Source organism: Electrophorus electricus, chromosome 10 (assembly GCF_013358815.1).
Source record: "Electrophorus electricus isolate fEleEle1 chromosome 10, fEleEle1.pri, whole genome shotgun sequence".
Classification (NCBI taxonomy): Eukaryota; Metazoa; Chordata; class Actinopteri; order Gymnotiformes; family Gymnotidae; genus Electrophorus; species Electrophorus electricus.
Genome location: NC_049544.1, coordinates 4,925,355 through 4,946,876, shown reverse-complemented (window position 1 = coordinate 4,946,876; position 21,522 = coordinate 4,925,355). Strand labels below are relative to the sequence as shown.

Here is a 21,522-nt window from a genome sequence, read left to right as displayed (position 1 = left end):
TCTTCTGCTGTTGTGCCACCCCTTCAGTCCGTAGGAAACATCTTCAAAGGCCTGTCTCAGACGGGAGCGTGGGGCTGCTTCGATGAGTTTAACCGCATCGCCGCAGAGGTGCTGTCAGTGGTGGCGGTGCAAGTCAAGACCATACAGGACGCAATTCGCCACAGCAGGACACGGTAGGAGACCGAGGACCACCGCACAGGCTCTGCCCACACACAGGTGCGGGCAGGCAGCCGGCAGGTAACACGCGCCCTTCCTGTCCTGTAGCTTCGTCTTCTTGGAGGAGGAGGTCACGTTGAGGCCCACTGTGGGGATCTTCATCACTATGAACCCCGGTTATGCAGGACGAACCGAGTTACCCGAGAACCTGAAAGCTCTGTTCAGGTATGGCTACGTCCCGTGACCTCGGTGCCGCCCTCAAATACAACCACAGGATCAACCGAGACCTTCGAGAACCACACTTCAATACTGACATTGGTGGATTACATTTGTTATTGTAACTTATTTTCATTTAAAATCACTGTAATATTTTAAAAAGGTTTTAATATTACACAGATTAATTTAAAAAATGTTTTGTAAAAAAGTTTTATTGTTTGTTATAGCAAACACCTTGTAACAAATAGGCCTGCTTGGTGAGTGCTGAGTGTGCTTGCAGGCCGTGTGCCATGGTTGTGCCGGATATGGAGCTGATCTGTGAGATAATGCTGATGGCTGAGGGCTTCCTGAACGCCAGGAACCTGGGCAGGAAGTTCATCACCCTGTACAAACTCTGCAAGGACCTACTCTCCAAACAGGTTGTCTGAAATGCGTAGTGTCTTATTAGTGACCGTCAAAGCTCGATATGATGTCAGACCCTGTGCAGTGTCATGGTGTATTTTTATGCAATTAAGTTACTGCAATTACACAGGACCATTATGACTGGGGCCTGCGGGCAGTCAAGTCTGTCCTGGTGGTTGCTGGCGCCCTTAAAAGAGAAGACAAGGCCAGACCGGAGGATCAGGTGGCGCAGTTGTTTCCCTAAAAATTTAGAACTCTGACGGTCCGACGGAATTTTAAGTGATGATTTGAGTACACGGGCACATAGCATTGACGCGCTGTTGTCTTCCACGAGCAGGTGTTAATGCGGGCCCTGCGAGATTTCAACATGCCCAAGATAGTGAGTGAGGACGTACCAGCATTCCTGGGTCTGATAGGTGACCTCTTCCCCGGTGTGGAGGCGCAGAGGCTTACAGATGCTGAATTTGAGCAGCTGGCACGGCAGAGCGCCTTGGAGCTGACACTTCAACCAGAGGAACCCTTTATCCTCAAGGTCAGAACCAGGAGACGCTCATGCAAATTTTCTACCAACACGAAATTATAACTGTCATTTTAATGGGCATTTGTTAAGTGTCCTTCTTGGACAGATGGTAATGATATGTCTCGGACACTGATTGTAGGTGGTTCAGTTGGAGGAGCTGATGAGTGTTCGTCACTCTGTTTTTGTGGTAGGAGATGCCGGCACAGGGAAGAGCCAGGTAGGAGCTCACGTCATATATCTCATCTAATGTTTTCAGCTGAAGTTAGTTTCCCAGAGATTAAACTTTATTAAGTTCATGGGAATCCTTCTTTAAACAGATCCTGAGAACTCTCTACAGAACCTACTTCAACATGAAAATGAAACCTGTCTGGAACGATCTGAACCCCAAAGCCATAAGTACAGATGAACTTTTTGGATTTACCCATTCAGCAACTCGAGAATGGAAAGATGGTACTTAGAAACTCCCTCCTTTTCTAGCTTTACCGCGCTGCCATAAGCCTGTCCTCTTCAGTGCTGGGAATTCACAACCTCGGCCTTGACTTTTGTGCCTCAGGCCTGCTGTCCTGCTTCATGCGTGAGCACGCCAACAACCCCCATCCTGGACCCAAGTGGCTTGTTCTGGACGGAGACATCGATCCCATGTGGATCGAGTCCCTCAACACCGTCATGGATGACAACAAGGTCTTGCTTAATTTGCCTGACGGCTTCACAGAGAATTCCTCCTGCGTTCGCAGTGCACAATGAGCATTTTATCGGCACTTAAAGGGCACCAGATTACAAACGACTAACTGTGGGCCTTCCTAGGCAGCTCGACATGCGTGCTGCGCTATCTTAGCATTTCCTCTTGCTCTCTGTCCCTGAACAGGTGCTGACTTTGGCCAGTAATGAGAGGATTCTGCTCACTCCTTCCATGAGGCTGGTGTTTGAGAGCAGCTGCCTGAGCAACGCCACGCCTGCCACCGTGTCTCGAGCTGGCATTCTATATGTCAATCCACAAGACCTCAGCTGGAACCTGTCTGTCAACCTAAGGACCCCATTCCTTCATTAGATTAGGAATGATTGGACTAACACACTGTTTCACTGCTGATCATTACCCATGTGTCCAGCGTTTATTCCTTCCTATTTGCAGATATGTGACAAGCTGGATCGACAGAAGGCAGCGTCAGACAGAGAGAGCCCATCTCACTATCCTGTTTGACAAATATGTCTCCCGCTGCATAGAGCAGATGAAAAGCACGTTTAAGACCGTCATTGCCATCCCCGAGAACAGCATGGTACAGGTAGAAAACACACACACACACACACACATTCAGGCCAGTGCGAACACTCAACACAACACACACATACTCCAAATACGCATGGGGTCCTTCCAGGGTGTGTGTATTGACTGCATCTCTGCGTCTCGATCTCGTCTCAGACGCTGTGCTCGCTGTTGGACTGCCTGCTCACTCCTGAGCACGTTCCGGCAGACTCGTCACGGGACGTCTATGAGACATATTTTGTGTTTGCCTGCATCTGGGCCTTTGGTGGCGCCACATGTCAAGATCAGGTATGTTTGTTGTTTTCCTGATTGAAATTGATCTTAAAATGAAAACAAAAGAGTTCTTTGTATATCATATAAATATATTGTATTCTGGTTACTGTAGTGTTACATACAGCAAGCAATTTCACACGGGCAGGATCATTTTAGACAGCAGATGGTTAATCAATAACAGGAACACAGTTCAGTTCTGACATGTCATTATATGTTGCTTTGCGGTTTGTGATTAATCTAAGCGTGTTATACTTATTTGAGGCCGTCTTGCTTTTAGTCGGCAAGGCAGCAGTTTTAGAGCGTTCTTCAGTGAGTTCAGTCCATGACTGCTTTAGCCAGCCAAGCACACGACACGACAGTTCACGCAAAGCGCTGTAAGAATTCGACCAATTCCGTAACAGTAGTCAAGGCTTCGGCTCTGTGAACTTGTACGCAACAGGGATGCTGTACGGAGTTTAAAGGAAAACCGTGGGCCTATTCTTTGCGCGGCTGTCTCTGCAGCTCCGGGATTACAGAGCTGAGTTCAGCGAGTGGTGGACCAAAGAGATGAAGAGCATCAAACTTCCTGCCCATGGCTCTGTGTTTGACCACTACCTGGACCCCCGCACCAGGCGCTTCTCACCATGGGCTGATAAAATACCTGCTTTTCACATGGAGCCAGACACACCAGTACAGGTCTGAGAGTGATACTGTACAGCAAAAAAAAAAGTTCTGGAGATTTGTTTTTCTTTTTTCTGAAAAGTACCTGTCAACCGTACTTTTTTTTTTTCTTGAATATCCCGCTTTGAATAGCGTTCTTTGTCTTCCGCCATGACTCTTTGCTGAGAGAATTCACACCCCCCGCGGCAAGTGGTTTTAATTTCACAACAATAACAGGCTAATTTAGAGTAGTTAGCACATTAGACAGGGTCAGTGAACAGAGGAAAAGACAACAGGCGCTCCAGCCTGGAGGTTAGACCGCTGTCAAGCACATTTCAGCAGCAGATCCAATTACCATACTACACATCACTGAGAGAAGGAGAGAGCAGTCTTCTCATGGTTAGACTCTGTCTTTATTATTCTAAAGCAAATGTGTGAATTTAGGGCACTTAGGGTTGTCATGAATCAGCAAAGTCATGTCGAGATTTTCTAGTTTTACTTTGATGGTGTATGTAAAATATTAAATGCTAATCAAATATCAAATTCACTTCCCTTGTAAAATAATTTTTAAAACCTATTGATTCATTAATCAAGAAATATTTAACCAACCAATGCATTTGCTAGCCATTAGAACGCCCCTGAGCCTATAGAGGTGGACTTGTCTGAAGTGCCGTGTTTCTTCCCGCGGGGCGCAGGCGGTGTGGGTCCCCACGGCCGAGAGCGGGAGGTTGCAGTACTTCCTGCGCCTGCTCCTGGGGAGCGCACAGCCTCTGATGCTGGTTGGGGGAGCGGGCACGGGAAAGACCTCGCTGGTCCGAGACCTGCTCGACGCACTGCCAGACACCTTCCTGACAGCCCACGTGCCTCTCCACTATTACAGCACCTCGTCCACGCTGCAGAGTGAGCAAACCTACTCTGTCTCGTCTATCCCGGGACTTCTGCAGGGAACACAGTGCCTCCTGGTGGGCCGCAGAAGAAATCCGAGTTCTTCTGATAAAAGCAGTAGCAGCTTATAAACAAGGGTTTTTCTTGGCCAGTTAACCTAATTGAATGGGCATTGAAGAGGCTTATACAGATATTGTTTTTCACGTGATTAAGCATTTTTATTATGCTCTAGGTAATGATGTATTGTGCTTAGTAGTCAACTCTGCATGCTGTAACTATCAAGCCAAAAAAAGTTTCATAATAGTACAGTTCAGTACAGTCTACATCACAAACCAATGCACATTCACTAACATTCAACAAAGACTTTCTAGCTCAGAGCTGCCACCTGCTGGACAAACCTCGTGTGCTATTATCTTTCAGGATTGTGCTGCAAATCCAGTCACCTTAATTTACCTCTACTAAATAATTCTTGGGTTCCTGGATTCCAGTCCAGGAAAAAGAGGATCTGATACCATGCATAAAAGCATTTGAATGCATTTGAATGTGTTTAAGCCATTGTTTTTTTTTCTCTTTCTTGTCAGGAATGTTAGAAAAGCCATTGGAGAAGAAGGCAGGCAGGAACTATACCCCCCCAGGGAGCAAGAAACTGATCTACTTTGTTGACGATATGAACATGGCAGCTGTGGATAATTATGGCACAGTTCAGCCACATGCACTCATACGCCAACATCTGGACTATGAACACTGGTCAGCAAAAAGAAATCTCAAAATCACCAGTTTTTTATATATTTATATATATGCGTGAGTGTGTGTGTGTGTGCGCGCGGGCCAGAACTTTTTTTTTAAAATACAGCTCACATGCATGCTGTGTTATTGTCTAGGTATGACAGGCAAAAGTTGTCTTTGAAAGAGATACACAACACCCAGTATATTGCCTGTTTAAATCCACAAGCAGGCAGTTGCACAGTGAACCCCAGACTACAGGTGACTACTATTTGCACTTATTTAATCACTGCTTATATAACAGTATAACATGAGTTTCTAGCAATTTTTATAAATTTTTCTTTTGCTTGGTAGCAAAAACAAATTCTATATATAAAATATTGATCTAATATTTGTGTGTGTGTGTGCTATTCATATTAAAATGCATATTAAAGTGTAGTGCATTTCTCAAAATAAAGAGAGATGACATCTGTATTCTGGATTTTTCAGTGAAGTTTTACTAGTTCTAAATCTGTTCCAGAGGCATTTCGTGGTCCTAGCAGTGAGCAACCCCACCCGTGAAGCCCTGGTTTCCATCTACGGCTCCATCTTGAACATGCACCTGCAGAGCCTGCCGTTCGACACGCCCGTGTTGGGGAGGGGCCCAGCAGTGGCACGGGCAGCCGCTGCCCTCCACCAGAGCGTGCTCCAGCACTTCCTCCCCTCCGCCACCAGGTTCCAGCATGTCTTCAGCCTGTGGGATCTCACCCAGCTCTTCCAGGTGGGCGGAGCTTCCGCAGGGCGTGCGTGTGCAGGCAAGCATACTTGTCTCTCTCTTAACACTTATGTGTGCATGCATATGCGTGCGTGCGTGTGTGGTTCCAGGGCCTGCTGTTCTCCACACCCGAGTGTGTGAAGCAGGGTTCCGACCTCATCCGGCTGTGGGTGCATGAGTCCAGGCGTGTGTACTCAGACCGCCTGGCAGACGCCGAAGACCAGCAGCTCTTCTACAGGCTGCAGGCTGATGTTGCCCACCAAGCATTTGAGGTAAACAGTCAGCACAGTGCAGTTCTCAGTGCACGGTATGTTCAAACCAGTATTTAGCTTAGTGTGGCGTACCTCTAAACAGAAAACCCCGTAGAGTGGAGCTCCTAAATCATTAGCATGTGCAATGCAGTTCTAAAAATATTTTACATCGTTCAAGAATACGATATTTTAAGACAAAGGAATTTGGGGGCTTTGAATATGTCTGAATATTTTGCTTGCACATCATTTAAAAGATATTGTGACACAATATATGTGTACCATGTACTTTATTTAAACAATTTTATTAAATTTACCACTAATCAGTGTGGGAATAATCAAATTAAGAACTTGTAGAATCAATGTCCCTCATTTGATCATGATTTTACAGATATTAGTGATGAATTGTCTAATCTGCTTTGATAAATATAGTTTAGTAAAGAAATGTGTTGCTTTTTCATAAGGGATGAAATGCAGTGGTATTGAAGATTTGGAGCCTTCAGCCTCATTTCTGTGTGATGTGTGTGATAGCCTCACGGCTGTGTCGTGTGTTAGCCTCACATCTGTGTGGTGTGTGTGTTATCCTCACATCTGTGAGCTGTGTGTATTAGCTGTGAGCTGTGTGTGTTAGTCTCATGTGTGTGAGCTGTGTGTGTTAACCTAACGTATGTGAGCTGTCTGTGTTATAACCTAACGTCTGTGAGCTGTGTGTGTGTGTGTTATCCTAACGTCTGTGAGCTGTGTGCGTTATCCTAACGTCTGTGAGCTGTGTGCGTTATCCTAACGTCTGTGAGCTGTGTGCGTTATCCTAACGTCTGTGAGCTGTGTGTGTGTGCGTTATCCTAACGTCTGTGAGCTGTGTGCGTTATCCTAACGTCTGTGAGCTGTGTGTGTAAACCTAACATCTGTGAGCTGTGTGTTAGGGCCTGGAGGAGCAGCTGTTGTTGCAGGAGCCCCTGCTGTACCTTCCCAGTGGTGCGGGCAGCGCCCAGCCTCGCTACATCCCTGCAGAAAGCTGGGATTGGCTGAACCAAACCCTGACAGAGGCCTTGTGCAGCTACAACTGTTTCCACGCCACCATGAACCTTGTGCTCTTCCAGGAGGCCATGCAGCACGTGTGAGTGACGCGAGCCGCATGCCACACTATCGAGCAAGGTTCTGCCATCAGCTGCACCGCTGACCGCACTGCCTCCCTGTGGTTGAACCCTGCAGCTGTCGGATCAGCCGTGTCCTGGCGAGCCCGCGGGGACACGCCCTGCTGGTGGGCGTTGGCGGTAGCGGCAAACAGAGCCTGACCCGCCTGGCCGCCCATCTCTGTGGCATGGACCTCTTTCAGCCCACCCTGAGCAACGGCTACGGCATCCAGGAGCTGAAGGTAGCAAACCCAAGAGAGGCCACAGGCAGAATGCTTAAATAATAAAACTAAATAATACATCAAATAATAAAATAATAAATTAAATCATAAAAAAACAAAACAGCTGCAAATTGGGATTGCTGTCAGCCACCAGATAATTCAGCACTTCACCAAAACTAATAAAACCGCATGATTAGATTATCACATATGTAAAGAAGAGGCAGAATAAATTTGGCAGTAATGTTATGCTGGAGTACTAGCAAAAAACGACGTGCCCGTCTCTAACATAACGTGAGGATTAATGTAAAATGGCGGTGATTCATTAAGAGAGATCAAGTTTTCTTTTCGACAACATTTCCCCTGATCAATACTCTCTCCTGCTCTGTGCATGCCATTGATCTCATTTAGTCCTGCCCGTGCTCGAAGCCAAAGGATTGTCAGATCCCATTAAAGGGCCTGGGCAAATATTTCAATGCCCTATTGACGAGGCCGCTGCTATCGTTTCATTCATCAGGGTGCGCTCGGCCCAGGCCGCACGGGCCCACTGCATTGATCTACAGGCACGGCACTCCGGAGACGGGGCGCGCAGTGGCCTTTATACATTAGCACAAGGGCCCCTTTATCCTCCGATGCATTTGCAGATGTTTTATATCGACCCTAAGAACAATAGAGCAGAAAAGGGGGAGGTGACAGTATCTTAAAGGGGAGGTGGGGTGGGGGGGGATTGTTTCCTGTAAAACTGGGAGGTAGGGCAGGGGGTGGGCGGCGATTGTTTCAAGGCATCGTTACACACTCCCTTTAAGCACATAGGTGTGTGCGTGGGTGTGCGTAAATGCTTCATGCTCTAACCCCAGTGTGTGCCCTCAGGTGGATGTCGCAGGGCTCTGTGTGAAGGCTGGAGTGAAAAACCTTCCCACAGTGCTCCTGCTCACGGACGCTCATATCCCAAATGAGCACGTCGTTGTCGTCGTCACCGCTTTGCTGTCCTCAGGTCAGAGCCTCTCTTGCTCACTTTCTCCTACACACACACCCACACACACACACACACACACACACACACACACACACACACACACACACACACACACCCCCCAACACACCTCAGGGGTCTCCCGTATCATCATCACCACCCTGCTTTCCTCAGGTCAGGCCCTTTCTCTTGCTCTCTCTCTCTCTTTCTCCTTCTCACACACAAACATGCACTTCGCACACTTGTCTCCTAAAATCAGGGCCCTTCTCCCCAAGTGTCCCTTGGGAGGCCCCCTCCTTGTACGCTCACACACACTCGCACACCGCAGGGAGTCTCATTGTGCACTTGTCTGATGAATGGGAAACACATGTAAATGTGGAAGTGGAAGTGAAGTAGATTAACGGTGACTGGGACAGGCTTGCGTGTCATTGGATCAGGGCCCCCAACACACAGATGGTGTAGCTCATCTGTCACTGGTGTCAGACCCAGGGGTCAAAGACCTGCTCCGGGAATGTGAATTGGAATAAAGCATCTTTTATTTAAGATTTTAAATTCTAATGGCCTTTTGGTCCTGACTAGTTTTAGATTTATTATTTTCTGTATACATGTATTTACAGTATTTACTGTAGTATATATGTATTTAAATAACACAGTCATGTTTTTGAATGGTTTCAGATGCGAGGTCACTGAACAATGTATGTGTTGATCACAGTGTAGTTGTAGTTCTTTGCAACCTTGTGCTACCCCTGCTTTTCTGGAACCATCTCCACATGCAGATATTATGCCTACTGGCATCCATAGAGTGTAGAGTGTAGGGAGTAGCACCAGTGCTGCCGTGTGTTGCTACAGGTGAGGTCCCGGAGCTGCTCTCCGACGAGGAGGTCAGTGGAGCAGTGAAGGCCGTGAGGAGGGAGGTGCGTTCCCTGGGCCTCCTGGACACCGTGGAGAACTGCTGGAGGCTCTTCACGGAGCGTGTTCGGCGGCAGCTTAAGGTCCTGTAAATGGCTTCATCTCAAGCGCATAAAGAGCACTGCTGCATGCAGGTCAGCATTAGCAAATGGCTGTAAATTGTGCATATCTGTTGACTCCTGTGAGTGTGTGTGCGTGTGTGTGTGTGTAGGTGGTGCTTTGCATGTCTCCTGTAGGTAAGACCCTGCGTGGTTGCGTGCGGCGATTCCCAGCTCTGCTCAGCTGCACCACTCTGGACTGGTTCCATGAATGGCCCCAGGAGGCTCTGCATTCCGTCAGCCTGCGCTTCTTGCAGGACCTCCCCGGCATCGAGGTGAGCTGCTCCCGCATGGGTCCGTGCCGCGTGTATCATGGTTTTTTGCCCGACATTCATTCGAGGCAAACTTCAGCTCAGACATTTAGCGGCAGTGTTAGTGTCCCCTCCTTACACCATCTAGTGTGTGCTAGATCCCTCATCGTTAGCTCCACTCTGAAGTGAAGACAAATGGGTGATCACATGCACCATGAGCATAACGGCACCGTTCCCCTCTCTCTCTCTCTCTCTCTCTTTCTCCCTGTTTGCCTTTTCCCTTTCTCTTTCTTGGTCTCTATCGCTCCTTCTGTCTCTTTCCTTTTCTCCCTCTGTCTACCTCTCTCTCTCTCTCTCTCCCTCACTGTCTCTCCCTGTCTCCTTTCCTCCCATTCTTTCCGTCTCTGTCCCTCCCTCTGTCCCATTCTCTCTTTCCCTTTCTCTCCCTCTCGCTTCCTCTTTCTCTCTCACACTGTTTGTAATCTTGTTTTCCTTGTGCCAGTGGAACGATCACTAAGCAGGATCATTTATGCTAATGAAGCAATGCTTATTAATACACACAGACCGACTCTAAAGAGCCACAGCTGTTTCAGGGTTTGCCAGACTGTGTGTGTGTGTGTGTCTGTGTATGTGTGTGTGCGCATGCATACATCTGCACACGTGTCGGTATATTAGATGACTCAAGGCTAGCTATTACTATGCAGTCTGTCAGGATGGCTGTTTGCAGATCACTGCTGGATCCCAGTGGAGCATCGTACTGATAGACTGCAGCAGTACAGTGGTACTGTATGTAATGCTTCGCGTGGAGCTTATTTCAGCTCAACGTAAACTCAGGTTTGACTACTGATCAAGACGTGATAAATACGGGTGTTTAGCAGAAAGATTTTATGCTCCAGTTCAAAATTATTTATACAGAACCTCAAAGTGGCATATTTACAACAACTTAAAAGTATGATCTTATGATAAATGTATTTTTTGATAATGAAGTGCATAGTCCCAACATTTATTTGATAACGTTATATAAGCGACGCCTATGATCGGCTACCTTTGCTGAGAGAATGGACAGGGAGAAAGCGAGTGTTCCCACCCAGTGAGAGCGCAGTGAGGGAGCCATGCTTGCGCTCAGGTCTCAGGAACTCTCGCCTGGCGCATTACTCTCCTCGCCCTCTCCTAGTCTTAATCGCCTCACACTGCCAGCACCTAAATCTCAAATTGAGTAAGTCCACCACCTACAAACTTGCCGATGAATTCAGGATTTATGAAGATGATATTTCAGGACCCGTCACAGGCGAGGGATGTTAAAGAGTGCTTAATCCAGCCAGCTCCCACTCCCACTCCCTGTCTCTCTCTCTCTCTTTCTCTCTCTCTCTCCTCTCTCCTCTCTCTTCTCCTCCTTCACAGCCCGCCTTTCAGGAACCCATCAGTCTTTTCCTGGCCCACGCTCACGCCAGCGCGAAGCAGGCTGGCGAGCGCTACCGCCGGGCGGAGAGGAGGCACACCTATAGCACGCCCCGGAGCTTCCTGGAACTGCTCAGCCTGTATGGCAGCCTGCTGGAGAGGAAGCGCGAGCAGCTGCAGCAGAGGCTGGCCAGGCTGCGTTCGGGCCTGCAGGAGCTGAAAACCACCGCTGCGCAGGTTGCTGTCCCCCCCACTCCCCCCCACCCCAGCCGACCCACATGCTGTAACCCTCCCAAGGCTGGAGGTGTGCATTAGCACTGCCATTTAGCTCCATCACTAATGGTTTATTTAGGTCTCTCCGAGCACCGGCAACCCCTGAAGGATAAAAGGCTGCACATAAACCTTGAGCTTGAGTGTGGAGATGATTGCTTCTGCCTCTGCCATCTAGGATTTATTATTTAAATGATCACAAAAAGTTTATGTAGTAACGAATATTAATACTGGATTTTCCACAGACAGAGTTTGGTCAATAACTGTGAAAAATGTCTGACACTGCGTTCATTTTTGTGCCAGCAATGTTGATCAGACTGTTTGGTTTAGACACGTTATTTGTCATCATTATAAAAATTGTTTTGGAAAATAGAATGTTTCCCCTCTCCTTTACTGCTATTGTAACTCTGGCTTGTCCTTGAGGATTGCTGAGGGGCATTAGCACAGATGCCATTGCTAGAAATGTGGTGTGTCACCGCATGTGTGTGCTAGGTGGAGGACCTAAAGGCCAAGCTGGGCTCCCAGGAAGTGGACCTGACCCTGAAGAGCCAGGCGGCCGAGGCCCTCATCACCAAGATTGGCCGGCAGACGGAGAGACTGAGCCAGAAGCGGGCCGACGCCGACCTGGAGGAACAGAAGGTGAGCGCCTGACAACCACCCCGCCACACGCGTGACCCGCCCCTGGCAGGCCCCTCCGGGACAGAAAGTATCGCTACGTTTGTGTGCAGGTGGCAGCTATCCAGGCAGAGGTGACTCGCAGACAGAGAGACTGTGAGCACGACCTGGCCAAAGCTGAGCCAGCCCTAGAGGCTGCAACTGCTGCTCTGGATACCCTGAACAAGGTGAGGAACACACGGCAAGCACACTTCTGTCAGGGATTAAGGTGGGGATGTTGCAGATCAGTTGGATATTCAAAATGGAAAACCGTTGACTGTCAAGTATTGTTCAGCTCTCTAAGCACTGACCCAGGGCTGTTTCTTAGTTAAGGGAGAGACCAGTGATCCGTTGCTGTGTTTTGGTGTGTGAGGTTCTGTGATGTTGTTCAAAGACCCGTATACTGTATTGCTGAGAACTTTCCTACTTGCTGCAAGGTTTCCTGACTGGGGATTTCTGGTTATTTCATCTTCATTTTGTACACTCTAGTGTTTTCAACTGCTTTTGAAATGATTGCCTTGTGCAGGTGAACCTGACTGAGCTGAAGACGTTCCCCAACCCTCCTGAGGCTGTGACTAATGTGATGGCAGCTGTGATGGTCCTCTTGGCCCCGCGTGGACGTGTTCCTAAAGACCGCGGCTGGAAGGCTGCCAGGGTCTTCATGGGCAAGGTGACGTCCCCCGCTGACACACCAATCTGACAGACTTCATTTTAATGCACAGGCAAGCCTTGGCCCTGAGACCTCCACCAGCAGTGGCGCTTTAAATATGCTACATTTTACAAACCTCACCGATGTGGCTATTAGGTGCATGTCGGACGATACAGGGGGTGGTTGCGTTTATCAGGGTCTAAGGAAAGACTGCATTGCCATCTTCTTGTCACAGAGGAGACAGAATAGTAATAATAATACCTAAGAGGATTCTCTCGTGTTTAACATGGCTAAAGTCATTGCTTGTGCAGTAAGCATCTCAGGCTTGTCCTTGCAGCTGGACGACTTCCTGCAGGCTCTGATGTGCTATGATAAGGAGCACATCCCCGAGCAGTGCCTGAGTGTGGTGAAGCAGGAGTACCTCAGCAACCGCCACTTCCACCCTGACCACGTTCGCACCAAGTCCTTCGCTGCTGCCGGCCTCTGCGCCTGGACCATCAATATAATGCGCTACTACGAGGTGACGAGAAAGCCAAACACGACAGGTCTTGATCAAAAATGAATGTTACAGTATACTTGAGCATTGCGAACAGTTTTATACTTCAGTACTGAAACCGTAAACCACGGTAGATGGGTTCTCTGTTTTTCAGTTGTATTGTGAAGTCGCTCCAAAGCGTCTAGCCCTTTCTCAGGCCAACACGGAGCTGGAGAATGCTACAGCTAAACTTCTCACTGTTAGAAAGAAGCTCCATGTAAGTATTGTCTTCAACTAATGTTTGCTTTGATCTTAAAGTTGAGGTTTCAAAAAAGAACAAGTGTAGAAGCATCAAAGAAGGGTGAAAAAGAGAAAAAAACAATGCTTCTCTACATGTTAAATACACATAATGTTAATGGGCATTTTTTAACATTTCTTAACCCACCATGAAATCCTGTGTGCTGATCATATGCTTGATTGAACGCTGTGCTTGGAGAATGTCCCCGCTCACGCCGGCTCGCGTTTGCCCTCAGGACCTGGACGGGCATCTGCAGAACCTCACGGCTCAGTTTGAGAGAGCGGCAGCCGAGAAGCTCTGCTGCCAGGAGGAAGTGACCCGCACCAGGCAGACCATCGAGCTGGCCAATCGGCTGGTGGGGGGCTTGCAGGTACTGGGCGGAGTGCAGAACGGTGGAGAGCTGCATTGCTGGTCTGGGGTCAGCGTGTGGCCACACTGCATGCTAGGGCGGCATTGGACGTGGCCTCGGCTTAAGGGTTTGGCTAGCGGCAGAGATGCTGTGTTAGGAAGGAAGGGATGCACCATGATAAAAGCACCATTAAACTGGCCAAGACCTCAGTGGCCACTGGCCAAACGGAGGTGAGGAAAGAGACAGATAGCCTGTTATATAGCCTACCAGCCATAGCCACTAGCTTGCCAAAACACATCACATATTATCATTATCTGCTTTAAACAGTATGTAAAGCATGAATTTTAATACCTATATTTTGAAATGTGTGAATTGTATTTAAAAAAGAATTGTGAATCCATTTTCATTTGTGTAACATGTACGAATTGTCCAGTGACTCTCACTTTTCATTTCTGTATTCTGTTCAGAAGTAAAAATTAGTTTTACTTGTTTTTCCCCCTCCTCAGAATGCTCAGACATTAATCCCCAGGATTATCCAAAATCTTTACCACTGTTAATGCGAAATAAAATGAATGTAATATTTCTTTTAGTAGTTTTATTTAAAACATTCGACTTTCTTATTCAGGGAAATGAATAAGGCTAGGATGGGACAGCTTGGCTTTTAAACATATCAAGACAAATGATTTGTCTTTATGCCATTGACCTGGAAGCAATAGTGTTTAGACTAATAAATCAGCCCGTCTATATTTAATCATTAACTCACTGCGAAGCCTCAACAGCTGTTGGAAATTAAAAACGCTTCACCCAGGACTGAGTGATATTCCCAGCAATCCATAATACATTAGGCTAAAATTATAGTGATTTTTAACTGTCGGAGAATTTATTATGCGACATGTTCTGGACGCTCGACCCTACGAAGCCGACGTTAGGCAAGATTTATCGCCGCGGGAGCATCTCGGCAATATTATCGAAGTCCTAAATGAGAGCTAAATTGATGCCGCGTGAAACTGTAACTAAACTTTCAAAGCCGGTTTAGGTGAATTGCGACTGTATTCTTTATCGCTTACGTTCTCCCGGCACGTGTGATCAGTGGGGAGGGGACGCGATCAGCAGCTGGGCCATGCGAACGGCCCCCTCCTCTCCGGACGACAGACGCTGTAAAGTCGTCCGGGTGGATTTAACTGTACAACTTTAGCGTCCGGCTACAGTGATCCTGATATGACGCTTAACATAAAAGAGGTTCAGGATAATATATTAATAAGATCTGGAGTAACATGCGGGGTATATACAGAACTATTTTACTGGGGGAATGTATTTACATGCTGGCGTGTATATTTACAGTTTATAAAGTTTGCTGAACTTCAGTTGCGTGGTCGCAAACAAACTGGTTTGTTAATAATTCATATTTTTAAAAAGTGATTTAAAAATGACACATTCAAAAAAGCAGTTTGAGCAGTCTGTGATCTGCTTTCTCTCTTTCTGCTTTGTGTGTGTGTGTGTGTGTGTGTGTGTGTGTGTGTGTGTGTGTGTGTGTGTGTGTGTGTGTGTTCGCGCACGCAGTCGGAGAACGTGCGCTGGTCGGAAGCAGAGCTGGACCTGCAGGCTCAGCAGGACACGCTGTGCGGGGATGTGCTGCTGGCCGCAGCCTTCGTCTCCTACGCTGGACCGTTCACGCAGCCTTACCGCCAGCAGCTTCTCCAGGAGGCGTGGAAGCCCTTCTTCAGACAACTGAGAGTACGGATAACTCCCACCTTCCGAATGCTCTGTGGAGGCAGGAATCTCTACTGCCTTACATTGTATCGTCCAAATGATCCCGAATTTCCCACCTCGCATGTGCTTTCGCATTTTTGAAAACGTCCTCGTGAGCACTGTAGCGTGGCGTCCCGATGGCGCCGACGCAGGAACCAGCAGAGCGTTGAGCTGAATGCCGGCACTGTGTGTTTTCCTCTCCTCACACCTCGCGCTGCAGCCCCCCGTCCCGCTGACAGAAGGCCTGGACCCCGTCCTGCTGCTGGCCGAGCAGGCCGCCGTGGCCGCCTGGCACAACCAGGGCCTGCCGGCCGATCGGCTGTCCGTGGAGAACGCCGTCATCCTGACCTGCAGCCAGCGCTGGCCAGTCCTGGTGGACCCCCAGCAACAGGCAAGCAGGTGGCTGCGGGGTCTCTATGGGCCGGGCCTGAGAGTGCTGCAGTGCGGAGCTGAAGGGTGAGGAAGAGGAGCATCTGTCCGTGTAGCCCCCAGCCTTCTCCAAATGGAATTGAATTAGAATGTTTCCTCATCAACAGAGTCAATATATTGTTGCCTGGATGGTGAAACATTTTGAATGCATTTCACACAGATGTTTATTGCTCTGTGTGGACATTGTTTTCGGGAAGCGTGCCACGTTCTCTGGCCTTGTTGCGGCAGGTACATGGAGGAGATCATGCGGGCTTTAGCCTGTGGTGAGGCAGTGCTGATCGAGAATGTGGAGGAGAGAACAGATCCAGTCCTGGAGCCTCTGCTGGTCAGGAGCACTGCACACAGAGGAAGGCAAGCACTGCACCCATATTAATCACTCCCCAAAAGGTCTCCAGTCTTTCAGCAATGCCTCATATTTTTACATGCATACATACATGTGTACAAAAATGTATTTTTCCTTAAATCTTTTTTTTTTTATGCCAGCCTTAGAAGCCTTTTTTTTTTTCTGGAGTTTTCTGTCAGAGTTGAAAAGCCCTGCTCAATAGTCAGTTGTGACTTAGTAGAATATGATAGGTTGCTGTTTAAATTGTAGATGAATTAGTGTTGCATGAGTTGAATCGAGTTGGGGGCAGCTGTATTGATCTTGCTTTCAGGGTGGGTGATAGATGTGCATTTGTTTGCTCATATTCTTTGTGCGAGTTGAATATGGATCAGCTTCTCCTGAAGCGACCGATCAGCTTCTCCTGGCACTTGTGGGACCTGCACAGAGAGCTTCAGCTCCCTAACAGGGATGGTGGGGACAGCAAGACTGTGGTGGACAACCTGTTGAGCTGAAGCGGCAGGTGCCATATTACCAAAGCGTATTATCATATTGCTAAGTGCAAGTGCTCCCTTTGCCTTAGAACAGACAGAACAAAGCCTGGACTTCTTCATCAGTTAATATGTCACAGTCCTGTGATGAATAGATATTTAGTTTAAGCTAGTATATGCCAGTAAATTGTTAGATCTGGTATATCATCTCATGCCTGGCTCGGTGTCTTCTCCCGTACCTTAAATTTGATGTGTTGTGTTTAAAGGGGCCCTTCTTCCCTTGCCTTTACTGAAATAATGAATTTTTAAGTAAATACTGTTCAAGTTTCAAAATACACCATTCACTCCCCCAGTCTAGACAGTCCATATATGGAATCTACACTGCAAAAACAGCCCAGTCTGTAATCGCTGTTTCTCTGATGTTGTCAGAACAGTCATTTACATATCTTATTAAGCCTACTGAAGTTTAGCCCAGCCCACTTACATCGCAGGTCTCAGGCGTGCTTCGGCTCGGAACGCTTTTTGAAATGAGGCGCGATGCACGGCAACCAATCAAAACAGCTTTTTAATCTTATATCTTCCTTAAAGCTGCAGTAACAGAAACAGGCTCTTTTAAAGAGAGGTTGGAAATTCACATAAGCATGAATTATGGCTGTTTTTAGAACTTTAAAAGCAAAAAAACATTGTAAGTGGACATCAGTGAAAAACAGGATATGGGAAATGTAGGAAAATGTAGAATATGGACCCATTTGTTAGCCAGGTATCCAGGTGAAGTTTCCCTGTAGGTCTGCTGACCCATGGCAGTGGTCACATATCTAATCTGACCGTAAGTTCAGCCCTGCTTGTGACCCACCGGCTGCTCTCCAGCCCTGATCAATCCGGCCTGGCCGCAGCAGCCATGATGAATCTGGTGTGGCTCCACAGCTGAAGTTCATTAATAATTGGAATGTTGCAGAGTGTGAAGTAATGAATACTAATTATTCCTTTCATGTCTGACGGAGGAGTATGAGCCAATCCATCAGCCGGGACTTTAATTTGGTGGAGTAATGGTTACATCAATAGTACATTAATTCCGTCTTGTGAAGATATAGAGTTGAAGCGGTCCCGGGTTTCGGCGGACACTGGCATGGGCACCTAGCTGCTGGCTGACAAGTCCCCCGGTAATTAGAGAAAAATTAAAAGGCACCAGGTCTGGCCAGCCAGGCCTGCTTTAATTGAAATGCAGATTGGGATAAATATTGGCTGCTGGGAATGTAATCTTCCAGGTTTTATTTAATGCCATTTGCCTGTGGTGGCTATCAGCTACGTTTGTCATATTTTTCTCTCTCTTTCCAATTACGGAGCTGGTGAAGTGTCAGGAAAATGCTGTAGCCATAGCTTCATTGAAATTAGTAAACTCTTTTGCAAGGTGCTTTATATCTTTGCTCCCAAGATTAAATGTTGTTTTGGATTATGTAGGTTTTTTTTTTTTATCCATCATGCAAAATCAGTACTGATACAAAATCCGTTAGCTAACATATTAATTTTGATTAAGACAAGGGTATATAAGAATCCAGAAGACTGCCCATAAATATACCAAAGCATCTTATCATTTAGTGACCCTCTGTGTGTTTTATAATTCAGTTCATATTCCATGTCTGAGGAAAAACCATAGTGTGTAACATCATACTGCGTGACATCATACTGCGGCTTCAGCCGGAGACCATGAAACATATTCTCTGTATATGCTCTGGCTATTTTGCGTAACCCACCTGCAGGTCCATCAGACTCGGGGGGAAAGAGTGTGAGTATAACAGCACCTTCCAGCTCCTCCTGCACACCAAGCTGGCCAATCCTCACTTCCCCCCGGAGCTGCAGGCCCACACCACCCTCATCAACTTCAGCGTGACGCAGGGCGGCCTGGAGGAGCAGCTCCTGGGACAGGTGGTCCGCCACGAGAGGCCCGACCTGGAGAGCCTGAAGGTCAGCGCCGGACCATACAGTTACACGCTTAACACGCTATGAAGTTCCTTCATGAGCCTGGTGCGCGTGGTGCTTCCTGCGTCCAGGTGGAGCTGAGCACGCAGCAAAACCTGGGCCGGATCGAGCTGAAGGGGCTGGAGGAGGAGCTGCTGAGTGGCCTGTCCGCCGCTAAAGGCAGCTTCCTGCAGAACGCGGCATTAGTGCAGCAGCTGGAGTACACCAAGAGCACTGCTGCGCACGTCCGCAACAAGGTGCGGATTGCCCCCCCGTCACACAGCCGAGCCTGCACATGCCCACGGAGTCAATACTCCTCTTTAGTCTGAAGCCCTTCTGGCTGTAGCCTAATGCTGTAAAGTGTCTCTAATCACTAAGTGATGTCTGTTTTCTTCAGGAAATGTTTTAACTTAAAATAAAAGTAATATCCTTAATAACAAGGGTACTTGGAACTCAAGAAAGTAGAAAATGTTTTTAAGTAGTCCAGTAAATTGCTATTGGAACTGGAACTCATTGTTATTATATTAATACACTGCCTGGCCAAAAAAAAGGTCACCACCTGTATTTAACCAAGCAAATAGGTAAGAGCCTCTCATTGGATAATTACTGATTATGTTTCAGCTGGCAACAAGTTATTTAACCCTAACTGATGCAGTGAGTAGGTTCTCATTTGTTAAACAACCATGTCGAAAGACACATCCTGTGATCGTGGAAAAGATGTTAATCTGTTTCAGAAGAGCAAATTATTGGCATGCATCAAGCAGAGAAAACATCTAAGGAGATTGCTGAAACTACTAAAATTAGGTTAAGAACTGTCCAACGCATTATTAAAAAGTGGAAGGACAGTGGGGACACATCATCTTCAAGGAAGGAATGTGGTTGAAATTTTTTTTTTTTGAATGATTGTGATCGGTGATCACTTAAACGTGTGGTGAAATCAAATAATAGAAAAACAACAGTAGAACTCAGGGATATGTTTAATAGTGAAAGTAAGAGCATTTCCACATGCACAATATGAAGGGAACTCAAGGGATTGGGACTAAACAGCTGTGTAGCATTAAGAAAACCACTTCTCAGTGAGGCTAACCGGCAAAAACGGCTTCAATGTGCTAGGGAGCATAAAGATTGGACTCTGGAGCAATGGAAGACGGTCATGTGGTCTGATGAGTCCAGACTGACCCTGTTCCAGAGTGATGGGCGCATCAGGGTAAGAAGAGAGGTGCCTTAAGTGATGCACCCATCATGCCTAGTGCCTACTGTATAAGACTGTGGGGGCAGTGCTATGATCTGCAGTTGGTCAGGTCTAGGTTCAGAAACATTATATGCCCAAAGAATGACTTCCTGAATATACTGAATGACCAGGTTATTCCATCAATGGATTTTTGCATCCCTGATGGCATAGGCATATTCCAAGATGACAATGCCAGGGTTCATTGGGCTCAAATTGTGAAAGAGTGGTTCAGGGAGCATGAGACATCATTTTCACACATGGATTGGCCACCACAGAGTCCAGACCTGAACCCCACTGAGAATCTTTGGGATGTGCTGGAAAAGACTTTGAGCAGTGGTCCAAATCTCCCATCATCGATGTAAGATCTTGGGGCGGGGGGGGGGGGGGGGGGAAATGAATGCAACTCTGGACAGAAATAAATGTTGTGACTGCAGAAGCTTGTGGAAATAATGCCACAGCGAATGCATGCCGTAATCAAAGTGAAAGGTGGTCTAAAGAAATATTAGAGTGTGACCTTTTTTTTTGGCCAGGCAGTGTATATTATTATTATTATTATTATTATTATTAAGATTATTTTTATTATGATTATTATTAAATGATAATTGGAGGACGCATGATTGTACTCACACCCGCCACTTTTTTTTAAACACTTCCAGTAAACCTGTCTTCAGGGTGTACTTTAAAAGTGTGCAGTTACAGATAGCCCATGTGCTTGTAGCCACACTCTCCACCATTTAGCACTGGACAGTTTTTGACCACTGGACTCCTGCCAACCTGATATTATTTGGGTCGATGGCTATTCTCAACACAGCATTAGCTCAGTAATTGGACATGGTAATTGCGCGGTACTGGGTATTGAACTGCAGAAGTTTATCAGGCACAGCAGTGTTGCTAGGGTGACACATGTCTGTGTCAATCCTGGGTGGAGTCTGGCCCTCCACACAGTCAAACCCAACAGTGGTCCTGTGGTCAGAAACTAGGTTAACCCTGGTGAAGGGACAGAGGAAGGCTAACACAAACCGCAGGTGGAAACAGACAAGCTATAAACTCTAACCATACATCTGGAAGGCATTTCCAATAAGGTGGCTATTGAGTGTATTTCAATCTTTCACAGGTTATAGAGGCACAAGAAAACGAGATGAAACTAAATGAAGCCCGTGAGCTGTACCGCCCCATAGCCCAGAGAGCTGCACTCCTGTACTTTACAGTTAAAGAGCTGCACAACATCAATCCTATGTACCAGTATTCACTCAAGGTAAAACTTCATCACTGTTCTAGTCCATGTTACACTGCTATGTTTCCAAACTGAATCATTCTGTGCACTGGAGTTCCGCCCAAATAAAAAAGATTTGCATCCAAACCAGCACTGGTTCTGCTCTCACTTGCGGGGCCCTGCTCTCCCCTGCGTGCAGTCCTTCAGCACAGTGTTCCACAGAGCCCTCGAGCAAGCTCCACGGGACCAAGATGTGGCTGTGCGTGTCCACTCCCTTACCGAAGCTGTTACCTACTCAGTCTTCCTGTATGCCAGCCAGGGCCTCTTCCAGAGGGACCGACTCACCTTCCTGAGCCACACGGCCTTCCAGGTGAGGGGACGG

The 21,522-nt window shown here is 47.2% G+C and overlaps 1 protein-coding gene across 3 annotated transcripts in view; it reads left to right on the top strand.

Moving 5' to 3' along the window:
* LOC113571206 (dynein heavy chain 11, axonemal) overlaps positions 1–21,522 on the top strand; it is a 44,118-nt gene that overhangs the window by 14,103 nt on the left and 8,493 nt on the right. For all 3 annotated transcript variants that reach the window (XM_035530899.1, XM_035530898.1, XM_035530900.1), the window contains 36 exons: positions 28–173; positions 265–381; positions 653–791; positions 905–997; positions 1,112–1,306; positions 1,434–1,511; positions 1,612–1,744; positions 1,848–1,975; positions 2,160–2,308; positions 2,424–2,574; positions 2,712–2,843; positions 3,330–3,503; positions 4,163–4,367; positions 4,934–5,099; positions 5,234–5,336; positions 5,596–5,835; positions 5,940–6,101; positions 7,001–7,194; positions 7,290–7,452; positions 8,299–8,422; positions 9,251–9,393; positions 9,522–9,683; positions 11,061–11,294; positions 11,820–11,966; positions 12,056–12,169; positions 12,508–12,651; positions 12,968–13,150; positions 13,281–13,382; positions 13,639–13,773; positions 15,313–15,486; positions 15,722–15,957; positions 16,159–16,281; positions 18,498–18,702; positions 18,789–18,953; positions 21,042–21,182; positions 21,340–21,510. In XM_035530899.1, coding sequence (XP_035386792.1) covers positions 28–173; positions 265–381; positions 653–791; positions 905–997; positions 1,112–1,306; positions 1,434–1,511; positions 1,612–1,744; positions 1,848–1,975; positions 2,160–2,308; positions 2,424–2,574; positions 2,712–2,843; positions 3,330–3,503; positions 4,163–4,367; positions 4,934–5,099; positions 5,234–5,336; positions 5,596–5,835; positions 5,940–6,101; positions 7,001–7,194; positions 7,290–7,452; positions 8,299–8,422; positions 9,251–9,393; positions 9,522–9,683; positions 11,061–11,294; positions 11,820–11,966; positions 12,056–12,169; positions 12,508–12,651; positions 12,968–13,150; positions 13,281–13,382; positions 13,639–13,773; positions 15,313–15,486; positions 15,722–15,957; positions 16,159–16,281; positions 18,498–18,702; positions 18,789–18,953; positions 21,042–21,182; positions 21,340–21,510 — 5,571 coding nt within the window. The remainder of the gene's footprint in view (positions 1–27; positions 174–264; positions 382–652; positions 792–904; positions 998–1,111; positions 1,307–1,433; positions 1,512–1,611; positions 1,745–1,847; positions 1,976–2,159; positions 2,309–2,423; positions 2,575–2,711; positions 2,844–3,329; positions 3,504–4,162; positions 4,368–4,933; positions 5,100–5,233; positions 5,337–5,595; positions 5,836–5,939; positions 6,102–7,000; positions 7,195–7,289; positions 7,453–8,298; positions 8,423–9,250; positions 9,394–9,521; positions 9,684–11,060; positions 11,295–11,819; positions 11,967–12,055; positions 12,170–12,507; positions 12,652–12,967; positions 13,151–13,280; positions 13,383–13,638; positions 13,774–15,312; positions 15,487–15,721; positions 15,958–16,158; positions 16,282–18,497; positions 18,703–18,788; positions 18,954–21,041; positions 21,183–21,339; positions 21,511–21,522) is intronic.